Below are 14,046 nucleotides of genomic sequence, written 5' to 3'. Positions count from 1 at the left end.
TAAAAACTACCTTAGACTCTCCAAGACTTCCCTTTTTATACAATCCCATGGTTCGTGGACCATGGGTAGATCTACTAAAGTCAACACAATTTACATAAACAAAGGGTAAAACCCTTTATGACACTTTACCATCTACGTGCTCCATGACCACAAATTGCGAAGACTTTACACTTTACATACAAAAACTTGGGCTCTCTGCCCCAAAACTTGGCCTTTTGCCCCAAAATTGTCCCTAGGGGACCCTGTCCCAACAATGATTGTAGCCTTTTCTAGCTAGTTTTGTGCCATCGATCGTGAGATATAAGCCACTTTTTTAGGGCTATCATCCAGTCCTCTGCCCATAACTTAATGAAACACCCATAAGTAATAAATGACAAAGAAACAAGGCCTCTAATGCAAGGATCGAATAAGGACCTATGCTGACCCATCCTAACCGTGACATAAGTCCTGATGATGGATACCCTTTCGGATTCGAAATGGAGACAAAGTATGGTTATTACTGTGGATACTCCAAAATTAAACTCAACAAAAATTAACCACAGAAGTCTGAAATACATCATGAACAAGTAATGTACTTGTCATAAATACACATTTCAACATAGGGTCCTCATACTTATCTAAGATTTGTCAAGAAGGTTTGATGCCCTCTCACAATAGTTGAATAATCATCTATTAGGTGATACATTCATTAACATTTCATTTACTAATGAAAACATGATGAGAGCCATAACTAAATTTTGTCATAAATCCATGCTTATAACCATTATATAACCAACAGAATAACAATGATAGAACCATCATTAAAATATCATAATAACAAGCACATTTACTCATGAAATACAAGAAAAATGAGCCCTTATTAACATATGCAAAATCTAGCCAAGTCAGGGACTTCCACATACCACCCGACCATAGATTAGGCTGAACCAAATATTTGTTTCATCCAATCACCCCCGTGCCATATTCCAAGCATGAATATGGGATTCAAAACAAAGCCGACCATGTTTCTCATGCTTTACTACATATCATGCTAGAACCGATCAAGTATTTCCAAGCCCGAAGAAAACACCTATACAACTAGGCTTTACTATATATCCCACCAAGGGATTCCGAGGCCCAAATAAGAAACATACACTAGCAGGCTTTACCACAATCCCATCATATACTAGTCCTAGGATCACTAGGCCTATACAAGCATGGAGGCCTCCATATTTCTCCACCTAAACCATGAGGAATTTTCCCATCTCTACCCTAAGGATTTACTGCATATCCCACATTTACCAGTCTAGGGATTTCTAAGCCTTTGGGAATTTTCCTGAGACCACCTCACTCAGTTTCAAAACCATCTGATAATCCAGCTCAACGAAGTAAGAGAACCGCATGACACCATGGTTATATGGAAATGGCAATGAAATATTGAAACCACTGTCACACCTAGCAAACACATGCCCATGAAAGCTAGAGAACCCAATACATACGTGCATATACCATGCATGCCAAAACTAGTAAGGAAATCAGACATGCAATTCAATAACTACAAGTAATCCCGTTGTAGCCGCTTGATCCAAATATTCCTTTCTTGATCGTTTCTTCCCTTTTCTTTCTTGTCCTTTCTTTGCCTTCCTTTCTCCAAAGCTATGGTACTCCAAGAAAGCGCTAAGTGTGCAAGATTATGAGAGAATAGAGAGAATGGAGAGAGCTCCAAGCTAAAATTGACAAAAGGTTGTGAACTAATCCTGAGAAGTCTTTTTATTAATGAGGCCTCTATTTTCTTTAATTTCCATTGTTTTCCTTCAATTTCCTCCTCGCATGCAACCTGTGACCTTCCTTTTCTCCTAATTTCCATTATTTTCATAAAAAATTGCTAATTAATGCCTCTTGCCTATCTAAAGCCTTTGCCATTACCTTTGCCAATATCCCCTTAGCCATAATAAACCAAATGAACATCCACTGGGATGTTTTTCCCAACATTTATCTTGGAATAAGTGTCCCATGACCTTGGTCTTGTTTTGCCTTTATTAACTTTATTACATGAACTTTTAACTTGGGGCTGTTACACTAGAGCCCTAGATAACTTGGGTAGAGATCGATCTCGTGATGGTTAGTGATGTCTGATCGTGAGGTGGAATCATTGGTTGAGGGTTGAGGTGGTTTGGCCTCTCGAAGTCTTGGCTTGGTTTTTATTGTATTATTCCATGAGATCCCACATTCATGCTTGGAATATGGTGCGGGGATGATTGGCTGAAAGCGAGATTTGGTTTAGCCCAATCTATGCTCAGGTGGTGCATGGAAGTCCCTAACTTGGTTGGCTTTTGCATATGTTAATAAAAGCTCTTTTTCCCTTGTATTTCATGAGTAGATGTATTTGTTATCATGTGCCTTTAATGGTTGTTCTATCATTGTTATGATTCTGGCTATATGTTGGTTATAAGCATGGTTTTATGACAGACTTGAGTTATCACTCTCATCATGTTTTGGTTAGTAAATGAAAATTTAATGAATGCATGACCTAATAAATGATAATGTAGCTAACGTGAGAGGGAATCATACATTATTGATGATTCTCATATACGTATGAGACCCCCATGTCCATATGTATAATTATGACCTGTAGATTACATGTTCATGAAGTGTTTGGAGAACTTCCTGTCATTGGTAGGATGCCTCAAGTTAAGTCGTTGATGAATTTTTGAGTTAAAGGCTTTGTATCTAAGTTATTTATCATTCCTAAGTGTTTCATTAAGTTCTAGGTAGAGGTCTGGGTCCTAGCCCTGAAAAAGTGCCTAAGATCTTGTGGTCGTAGACATAGAACTAGGTGAAAAATACTATAGTCGCTCCCATGCATGCTTATGCATGCAACTGGAGAGTTGCAGTAGAATTTAGGCAGTGTTTTGGTAGCATCTAGGAGTCCAGTTCAACAAGAAACAAGTAAATTTAGGGTTTGGGCACCTCAAAGGGTGGTTTATCTCTTGGGGGTCCTTTAACACCTGAGAGAAGTCAGTTTGGTTTCGTTTCGTTGATTCCACTTCCTTAACTGTATCTAGGAGGTTGAGTCATATCATAGTAACACTTGATCACATATTTTCCGTGGTAGACTAGTAAGCTTGGGTAAGTGTGGGAGGAGAGTGTTATACTAATCTGGTACTCTTGCATTTCATAGTATTTTTTCTCAAACTATGAGCCCATAAACTATTAACAGTAAATTATATTATTAACATGGGTGAAATATTTGTCTTTCAACTCTCATAATTCTAAAGGAACATATTTTATTTATCACATAATATATATATTTAATTTCCTACATCGAAGAAATTCTAGAAGTGTTGGTTTATATAAAATATTAGAAAGTTTAGATAGATCAATTTTTAAGTTGACAGGATTCCACTCTAACTTTGATCAAGTTTATAAGAAAATAATTATCTGATATGCTTTTTCTCTCTCAAATATAAATAAGAATGTATGCAAACTAAACCTCAAACATCTCAAATCACACACACACACACACACACACACACACACACACACATATATATATATATATAATGTAGTAGTTTAATTTAGAAAAACCAATTGCACACCAAAATCATAGCTATATTCTATTAAACATCACATATAAATACAACAATTATTGGTTCAAGATAGAAATTCTATCTTAACCACACAATCAACTAGTTGAGAAAATATCTCAACCAAACACCAAAGTAGGAACTATTTTAGTTGGACTAAATCTCTCAAATCCAACTAATTAACAACCAAACAACTCACATAACAATTACATTTATGATGAGGAATCTCATTCAATGTGCACAAGACAAGTAGGAGTTAAATCTCCAAGTCCCTCCCTTAACAACTACTTGTCTTTGATCTTCTTGTCTACAAAGTCTTCATTAGCTTATTTAAACATATTTGAAATTGCATAGAGTGAACTCCATGAAGTTGTCTCATAACCCTTGTAAAGGTGTAGTAAGAAAACTGGATTCCCGAGTTCCACTCTTGAACTCATGAATCACATATCTCCCAAAGTCAATTATTGAACATCCCAAGCTGTCGCATAACCTCATGAGAAGACCACTCCCACGTCTTCAACAAATGAGGGATCCTTCCCTAGATCCACAACTGCCAAACTATCTAGACAACCATCCATATTGAGTTTTACACCACATGAGCTCTTAAAATAGTTGTTTTAGACATAATCAATCACGTGCTTGCAATAACCGAACTACTAGTCATTCTATGGACGAGCTCCCATCCACCAAGATACATGGGTACCAACCCCTGTACTTTCCAATTATCTAGGATAATTGTCTATATATGGAATGTATCTAGAGTCATTTTTAGAAAATGACCTCTATCTAATTTAGCGGTTCTTCATCATTTATCCTTACAAAAAAAAATATATGCCAATTATGAAGCTATCCAATGAGTTTCATAATACCTATAACTCAATCTATATATAATGAAATGGGACACTTGAGTTACGTCTTTGATTCCCTCCTTAATGCAACGTTGTAACTTTAAACTTGTTGGTTGAAATGCTAGCCATGTAAATAAACTACATAATCACATTCAATCTACATCAATTCGCTCACCACAGCTATGATAAAGACGAACCGCCCCCAATACAAGATTTACATAGTAGATCACACTGACCTATCACTTCACGTTTCACCCTACCACTCTCCTAAACAAAATAATATTCCATGACCTCTACAAATCTCTCTCTTTGATGTAAACAAAGGAAAATTTCTTTGGAAGGGCACGATGCCATGGTGGTTGCTAAGAACTTGAGATGTTGAAAGCACAGTGTGTACATGCATGGTCAATGATGATTAGGTACATATACATGTGCACCTCCTCTGCAACCATAGTATGTCTCTAACAGATCATATCAATTGGAAAGCAGGTTAAACCCTTGCTCCAAACACAATAAGTGTCCCTATTACAAAGGATAAGAAGACGATTATCACCACATTACATAAAACATTGTTTCAAAAACCCGATTCAACTTCACACTAGACAATGTAATTGTTCACACTGGAAATATGTGCAATACATGCATGTTCGCGTTCAGATCCAATGTGGCATGGATTGGTGCGCCTAAGGTTTGAATGCTACCAATAGATCTCAATGCAAACTCCTTCATGTAGGTCACAATTCTCCAAGCTTCTTCTATGCACAAGTTTCTAGTTGACAACATTGAACATGCAGGCGTTACACAAAACTGCTAGGCAATGGCCTGCAACTCTTGATGCATACAAAACCACCAAACACTCACACACAAAAACAAACTCACTCCGCAGAAACACAAAACTCTTTACACACATCCACACTAATATATTTTTATTCACACATTAATCTCACATTTTTGACATATACCTAGCCCATCCCTTAAGGAAGTTACCCATAGAGCCACTGGCTGTGATACTAATTTAGAAAAATCAGTTGCCCACCAAAATCACAACTATATTCTATTAAACATTGCATATAAATACAAGAAGTATTATTTCAAGATAGAAATTCTATCTTAACCATACAATTAACTAGTTGAGAAAATATCTCAACCAAACACCAAAGTAGGAACTATTTTAGTTGGACTAATTCTCTCAAATCCAACTAATTAACGAAAAAAAAACTCACATAACAATTACATTTATAATGAAGAATCTCATTCAATGTGCACAAGACAAGTAAGATTTAAATCTCCAAGTGTTTAATATTTCAATATCACCTTCTAATTAAAAATTAATGATTTAATATTTAAATATCGTCTTTTAATATTTTAATTTTGGTCTTCATATTGTTAGTTTGGTACTGCTAAAGTCTTTATGTTCAATGGAGCCCTAAGCATTGTTAATTTCCCCTGCAATTTGATCATCAAATATAGTTAAAAATTTATTTAGGTAATTAAATTTATTAAATTCTTTCTAGATCAAGTTGTTGAGTGGTGGCAGTCAGATCTTCAATATCCGGTGTGGAAGAGTGTAGAGGAGATTTGTTTATTGGATGCCCTTGTGACAACTTGGAATAACCTCATTCAAGACTTTCATTTAGTTGGCTTCATGAAGAAGGATATGGGTGATACTCTAGTTTGGAATGATGTTATAAACAAGGGCTCGGTGGTGGTTTCAGACATTTATCAATTTATTTTGAATTATGTCAACCCCATTGCTAACAAGTGTTGGTATAGGAAAGTTTGGAGGTTGCAGGTCCCTTTAAAGGGGACCATATTCTTTTGGATGGTCTGGAAAAATAAAATCCTAACCTCGGATAACATCTACAAACGGGGATACCTTAGTCTAGGGTTGTGTGTTTTCTATCATATGGAACAAGAAAGTGTTGCACATTTGTTTATCCATTGTCCCTTGTCTGCGGAAATTTGTGGGAGTATATTGAAGCAAGTCCATATTTCCTAGGTGGATTCCTTCGATACTCTCAAGTCTTACTTCAAGTAGTGGTTCAATAGAAGAGGGAGGTATAAATCACTTCCTCTATATTTTATATGGGAGATTTGGCGAGGAAGAAATCTTGTAATCTTTGAAGGCAAACCACCCAATGTCTCCAAAATTTGTCCAAAAATATCAGCTTCGTTGTCGGTGGGGAGTCATTCCATTCGAGTTGATAATGCTTCCAGGACATGTTTTCCTCCATTACAGGTGGAATTTCTTGCAGGCTTCTTCAATGACAAGACTCCAAATGATAGGTGTGGATGCGGGGCATGGATGAGTATTAATCCTTGCATACATTTTCTCCTCTTCTAGTATGGGGCTCATGTTCTAACTCAAAGGTTGAATTACTTGCACTTTGGGTTTTGTTGGTTTTTTCCAAACGCTTACAGCTATTGAAGTCTTATGTGTATGGGGACTCTAGCTCCACCATTGATGTTGTGTCTGGGTGGTCCTCCTTCTCGGATCCCTCCTTAGTTGGATGGATGGATGAGATAAAGTTTCTTTCAGGCTCTTTTGATATTATCACCCTTTCACATGTCCATAGGGAGCGTAACTCGATGGTGGATGGACTCTGAAAACAAGGTTTAGTTGTTGCTTCAAGTCTAATACATTTCATATTTTTAGTCGATGGCAAGGTGATGGAGGAGGGAAATCTTGAGATGCATTAAATTTGATTCTAGATTTCTCGGTTGGCTATTTTGTTTACAACAATATGATGCTCTTTTTTTTTATATTCCTTCTAGTTACATGCTCGACTCTTGTTTACAGTAGATCCTAGAGATCTAGATTGAGTTTTTTGATGTAATTTTGTGACCTTTTGTCTCTTTAGAAATTGGGAAGAAATAAGGACTTCTATTGATGATCATGTCTATTTTGGATATTTACATGTATATATAGTAGAAGTTCCTAGTATTTAATAGAAAGCATGAGTATTCTTTTCCTTCTGGAAAAAAATCAAATTTATTAAATTATTTCAATTCTTAATAACATCAAAAACAAGTGTAATATGCAGTGTTAATGCTTAGTACTTCCCTCTTATTGATAGAAGAAGTTATTGTATCTAAGATACAAATTCCTCTCATGCCCATGCATAGAGATCTTCAATTTTTTTAATTATTAAAACTTGTGATTTGCAAAGTTCAATTTTGTAGGCAACATTATAATAGTTTAAAACTTCTTCAACTTTTGAATTTAAATTTCTACTTCAGAATGTTAAAACAAATTTTCAAAATATGAAAACAAATAGAATTGTTAAATTTTTTATGTAGGGAGAATTTTATAGTTCAATTCACAAAGTTAAGATTCAAAAGTGTTTAGTTAAAACAATGAAATTTCTGTTTTGCATTAAAATCATTTATAACAAAATTTTTCACAATAAATGATATCAATTGGCTTTTGTTTGCTCTCTATATTCTTAAATAACTAATGCATCTACAAATTCTTATAAGTATTTATCTTGCATTATTTGACAGCTTGATATTTCAAGCCCTTATATGACTCCTACACAAGTTGCCGGTAAAATCAAGCAAACTATTAAAGCTAGGTAAAAATGTTTGAAAGAAAAATATTTAATATCATAAAATCAAGCTAGCTATTAAAGGTAGGTAAAAATGTTTGAAAGAAAAACCTTATATAATATTAAAGTAACAACTAATTAATTATGTTGACTTAGGGGCATTGGAAAGAGCTATAAAGATTTATAATGGAGCGGACATTGTTTTTTCTTATCAATACATTATATTATTTTGAAATACATTGTTAGTAAATGAATAGGTAAGTTTTAGGCATTTTATTTTTTTACGGAAAAAACAATAGAAAAATATTTATAAGTATTTGAAGACTTCAAGTTATTAATAGATTAGATAGGCAATAAATGTAAAATTGAGACCATAATATCAGTTCTAATTAGAAATCAATTTATGAGGTTGCATTAATGTAAAAAGGGATTCAAATGCAGCTAGAGTTTAGAAAAATACTTTAGATTGCATTTTCAAAAATATCTCTATATTAATATAGAAAGTGATATAATATCATAATAGAAAATAATATAATATCATAAATGTGTTTGTTAGATTTCTTTTTAGCTTGCTGCAATAGTATAAACAGAAAACAGGGAATGTTGATTTTTATACATTGCTTTGTTTGGGAAGAAGCGTCACAATCACAGAGGTGCCAGGCATTTAACTATGTTAGACAGTGACGGGCATTTAAACAGTGATCATTTTAGATCGAGTGACGGGCATTTAAACTGTGAGGGCATGTGAGAGATAGGATTCATAATCGCAAGATACGCTATAACTCTAAGCTCATCATTGGATATCTTTAGCGACTGAGAGTATTCGGAACAATATTAAAGGCCGTGTTTTAAAAGGTAAAAAAATAGCCAGCATTGTTTTTCGTATCACGTTACTTATTGCTTGTACCACCTTCCATTTCCATGGTATTATTTAGTTAGTTAAGGTAAACTAGCTTCATGTTTTGTTACAGAAAACCCAAAAAAATTGAAGGCAGGAAACACACCGAACAAAATTAAAGGCCGTTTTAAAACGTTTTAAATGGTATAGCTTTTCGTTTTAACGTTGCCTACTGCTTCCACTGTGGAGGCATAAACCACGTTCCACTTCCAGGGTCATTAAATCCCGTTGTAGCACACTACACCGCTTTGTGGTCACTTCATGTCATATCCAGAAGATAGTGGGCACTGCATGTGAAGATTGGGGTTACCTTCCAATTAATTCTCATTATTGCATCTCGACCGTGGAGGGATAAACCACGTTCCACTTCCACGCTCATGAAATCCCGGCGGAGCACACTACACCGCTTTGTGGTTACTTCATGTCATATCCAAAAGATCGTGGGCACTGCATATGAAGATTGGGGTTACCTTCCAATTAATTTTCATTATTGTATCTCCACTGTGGCTCTGTTTTTTCGGTTTAAATTGCCTGCCCCACTTTCCTATATGCACAGAGTCTTGATTCTTTATTGGGGTGACTACGCATCCTGTGGTTGGTGATAGCATGATTTCTAAAATCGACATGGACGTTAAAAGCAAGGGGAAGGCTATTGGCATCGATCTTGGAACAACATACAGCTGTGTTGCAGTATGGCAACACGACAGAGTAGCAATCATTGTCAATGATCAGGGAAACAGAACAACTCCCTCAGTAGTTGCGTTTACCCCATCTGAGAGGCTCATTGGGGACGCTGCAAAATATCAGAGCGCCATGAATCCTCACAATACCGTCTTCGATGTCAAAAGACTCGTTGGAAGGCGATTCAGCGATCCCTCTGTGCAGAGTGACATGAAATTTTGGCCCTTCACTGTTGTCTCTGGACGCAATGGCAGTCCTCTCATCCAAGTTGATTACAAAGGCGAGAGGAAGGAGTTTACAGCCGAAGAGATATCGTCCATGGTTTTAGTGAAAATGAAGACCATAGCGGAAACATATCTTGGCTCTGATGTCAAGGATGCTGTGATCACGGTGCCTGCTTATTTCAGCGATTCTCAGAGGAAAGCTACTAAAGATGCTGCTCTTATTGCTGGACTTAACGTCTTGAGAATCATTAACGAACCAACAGCGGGAGCCATAGCCTATGGGTTTGACAATGATCTTTATTTGTCCAATGATAAAAAAGCAATTCTGGTTTTTGATTTGGGTGGAGGTACATTTGATGTTTCTGTTCTCACTATTCAAAATAGCCAATTTGAGGTAAAGGCGGTTGGAGGGGACATGCACTTGGGCGGTGAAGATTTTGACAATAGGGTGCTCAATTTTTGTGTTGAACAGTTCCACAGGAAAAGCAAAATGAATTTGAGAACAAGTGCAAAAGCTCTTCGGAGACTTCGGTCAGAATGTGAGAGAGCGAAAAGAAGTCTGTCCTCTGCTGTGGAAACTGTAATTGATATTGACTCTCTCTACGAGGGAATAGATTTTCATATAAAGATTGCAAGGGCCAAGTTCGAAGCACTCAATGCTGAATTGTTCGAAAAGTGCATGGAAATGGTCGAGAAGTGTCTGGAAGACGCTACGATGACCAAAGAACAGATTGACCATGTAGTGTTAGTAGGAGGTTCCACACGAATTCCAAAGGTACAGGAACTACTGCGGCAGTTTTTCGAGGGAAAGCCACTCTGCAGCAGTATCAATCCCGATGAAGCTGTTGCATACGGTGCTGCACTTCAGGCGGCGACCATGAACAATGAAGCCATCCACTTAGTCCTTGTGGACGTCACGCCTTTGAGTCTTGGAACAGAAGTCAGTGGAGATGTTATGGCTGTAGTCGTTCCCAGAAATACTCCCATTCCCACTCGAATTGAGCGATATTTTACGACAGCGTTTGACAATCAGAGGAGCGTGTCTTTTGGTGTGTATGAAGGTGAGAGAGCTATGATCGCAGACAACAATTTGCTGGGTGAATTTTCGTTGCGTGGAATTCCGGCAGCGAGATGTGGAGTGCCACATCTCAAAGCGGTGTTCGAGGTCGACGTCGATGGAATTTTGAAAGTGACAGCCCGGGAGGAGGGAAGCGGGGTAAGTAATCACATTGTTATCGCCAAGGACTGTGGTCGGCTGAGCAAATGGGAGATAGAGAGGATGGTGCGTGACGCAGAGCGGTTCCGAAGGGAAGATGAAGAAGCTAAAAGGGATCGCACTGCGAAATCCGAGTTGGAAAGTTATATATACAACATGATAAGTAGACTGAAAGAGGCGAAAGCCAAGGGAGCGATGAACACCAGAGGGTTGGAATTTATAGAGCAAAAGTTGAGAAGTGTGGAGGAATGGTTAGAGGAAAACGAGTGGGCGAAGGCCAAAGTAGTGGAAGGAAAGTTGAAAATGCTGAAAGAGATATGCAGCCCATTCTCATACAGATCACTCTTCTTCGATTTGCTGTCCTTGGAATAATATCGGTTGCAATAGCAAAAGACAATTTTGTATTCTGATCCTTTATGTAAGTCGAGTACAAGGTTATTTTGTACTCTGATCCTTGTATTATGTCGTGTCTAGTAGAAGTTTCTTTTTGTATTCCGATGTTTATGTCGATTTCAGATTAGTGCTCAGAATATTGACATTTTGCGTAAATTTTTCCGGTGGGTAACCAAGATCTAGTCTGGATATATAGTTGACCGCTATCTGCCTTTCAATATATTAAAGGGCAAGCCGATAATAGAAATGATATATCACGTGATTTTGGAGTAAAAATCGAGGATATAATGTGGAAGACTTATAAGTGAGTGTGTATTAATGATGGTGAATATAAAATATCGGATTTCTGAATGTTGTAGCTTAACGTGTCATCTCATCTCATAGATCCAATATGTTGCAAAATGAAAAGTTTACGCTTTATTTACAAATAAATAGTAACTAGTTAAAATCAACTTCTTGAGGTCAAAACTTATTTATTCACATTTGTATGGAGACTCATTTATCTTTAGTATTTTAATAATATGCGGTTATTTTCTTATATTGATTTAGTTTCTGCTCTCACGATCATAACGAATGCACTGATGGGCGGTTAATTTCTTGTCACAATTAATTCACCAATGGGCTCTCAATTTTTTGTATTGATTTTTCTCACAGCATCACCATTAATTCGCCGATAGGCATCGCTATATTTGCCTTCTACAATTTTGAGGGTCAAGGTAACTTTTGAAGTCTACTTTGTTGGAAATAATAACCTCAATCACCATTTTAAACACACCGATAAACACCATATTTGCTTATTATTGTCCATGCTGCTTATTAAATATTTTCTCTATCATGTACTAATGTCAAATTTGTATGTTGAGATAAATATGGATGTAAAATTCATTTGTATATGTTGGGCAAGTTAGAGAGCCAGAGTGTGTGAGGTAGTGAAGAGAAAATCGTGGAGGAAATATTGGTGGGCGTGTGAAAACCAATTTTACAGACATTTACTCCATAGCCTTAAAGTGTGGCTTGTTGCTTGATGGTATTAATCATTCACAATTATATTTACGGCAACCTATTTTGTTTTACTATGTTTTGCGGTGATTGAGTTTTGTATTTTATTAAGCCCCTGTGTAGTTGTGATTCCCTTGCGACAACTAAAGTTGACTTAGCCCCAACCGAATTCTGAGTGATACTCCTCTCCTCTGCCCTGTGAAATTTTTCTAACATGGTATCGAAGTGGGTTAAATATTGTTAGTGTAAAAACAAGTGTTTTTACTAGCAGTGAAGTTGACTTAGCCCCAACCGAATTCTGAGTGATACTCCTCTCCTCTGCCCTGTGAAATTTTTCTAACATGGTATCGAAGTGGTTTAAATATTGTTAGTGTAAAAACAAGTGTCTTTACTAGCAGTGAAAATTGTTTTGAGGGAAGATTGTTTTTTAGCACATTTACGAGCAGGTAGAAAGTTTTTTCTTTCACTCGAAAATGGCAACATCAAGCACAAGCTTGACTAATCCTCAATACCTTAGTTTAATGGAAAAAATTATGATTATTGGGCTATTACAATGACAGACTTGTTTTCATCTCAAGACATTTGGGATTTGGTGGAGAATGGTTTTAAAGAACCAGTATGCAACATCATACAATGTGTTATCTCAAGCAGAAAGAGATTTTTTAAGGGACAACAGAAAGAAGTATTCAAAATCCATGTTCTATATTTTCCAAGTAGTTCATGAAAGTATTTTCCCAAATGTTGCAGCAGCAATGAAGTCCAAGCAAGCATGGGACACCCTCTAGACAGCCTACCAAGGAATGGCAAAAGTAGATAGCCTACCAAGGAATGGCAAAAGTCAAGACAACAAAGCTGCAAATGTTAAGAAGAGACTTTGAAACAATTTGTATGAAAGAGTTTGAGAATGTAGACCCGTTTTTTACACTTGTAATTCTGTTGGTTATTCAAATCAGGTCTCATGGTGAGACATTTGAAGAAAGGAGAATAGTTGAGAAAATTTTGAGAAGTTTGCCAACAAGGTTTGATGCCATTATTGTGGCCATAGAAGAGACAAAGGATCTCTCACAATTCTTAGTGAATGAGCTTCATGTATCACTAATTTCTCATGAACATAGACTGAATAGAGCAACAAGCTCCTCATTGGAGCATGCCTTCAAGACGCAAGTTTACTTTTGGTCAAGGTCAAGGCATAACAAGATCATATACTAGAGGAAGAGGAAGAAGCCCACATAGAGGTGGAAGAAGCAGCCCTTCAAGCTCAAGTGGAAGGGGCAGCAATCAAAATCCAAGTCAAGGCCCAAGCCAAAATCAAGCACAAGGTTAGAGGTATGATAAATCTCAAGTTCAATGTCATTACTGTAAGAAGTATGGTCATTATGCAAATGAATGTAGAAAGAAGCAATATGACATTAGTAACAAACCAAGTGTAAATTTCACAAAAGAAAATCAGAACCATGATAGCATGTTTTTAGCTTGTAATGTAGCACAAGAAAAACAAAGTGATATATGGTATCTAGATTCAAGGTGTAGCAACCACATGTCAGGGAACATAGAAATGTTTTCCAATCTAGATGAAAGTGTGAAATCTGAAGTGACATTAGGGACTGATAGCAAAGTCTCTGTCATGGGAAAAGGAAGAGTTAATATCCTAACAAAGAAGGGGGAGAAGAAGT

General features: G+C 36.7%; 1 protein-coding gene across 1 annotated transcript; it reads left to right on the top strand.

The window, feature by feature from the left end:
- The first annotated feature begins 9,484 nt into the window (after positions 1-9,484).
- LOC149266494 (heat shock cognate 70 kDa protein-like) lies at positions 9,485-11,353 on the top strand. The gene has a single exon (XM_089408450.1). It carries the CDS (start codon positions 9,485-9,487, stop codon positions 11,351-11,353), a length of 1,869 nt encoding a protein of 622 aa, XP_089264576.1.
- Positions 11,354-14,046: the final 2,693 nt, after the last annotated feature.

This window comes from Pinus tabuliformis, chromosome 6 (genome assembly GCF_031772625.1).
Source record: "Pinus tabuliformis cultivar Carrire ecotype Pingquan chromosome 6, CPIR1, whole genome shotgun sequence".
NCBI classification, from domain to species: domain Eukaryota; kingdom Viridiplantae; phylum Streptophyta; class Pinopsida; order Pinales; family Pinaceae; genus Pinus; species Pinus tabuliformis.
Note: the sequence above shows the minus strand (reverse complement) of the source record. Positions and strands in the feature narration are given on the sequence as shown.

What these genes read in the sequence shown, in the direction of transcription:
- LOC149266494 (XM_089408450.1), top strand. Translation starts at nt 9,485, where the DNA reads ATGGACGTTAAAAGCAAGGGGAAGGCTATTGGCATCGATCTTGGAACA.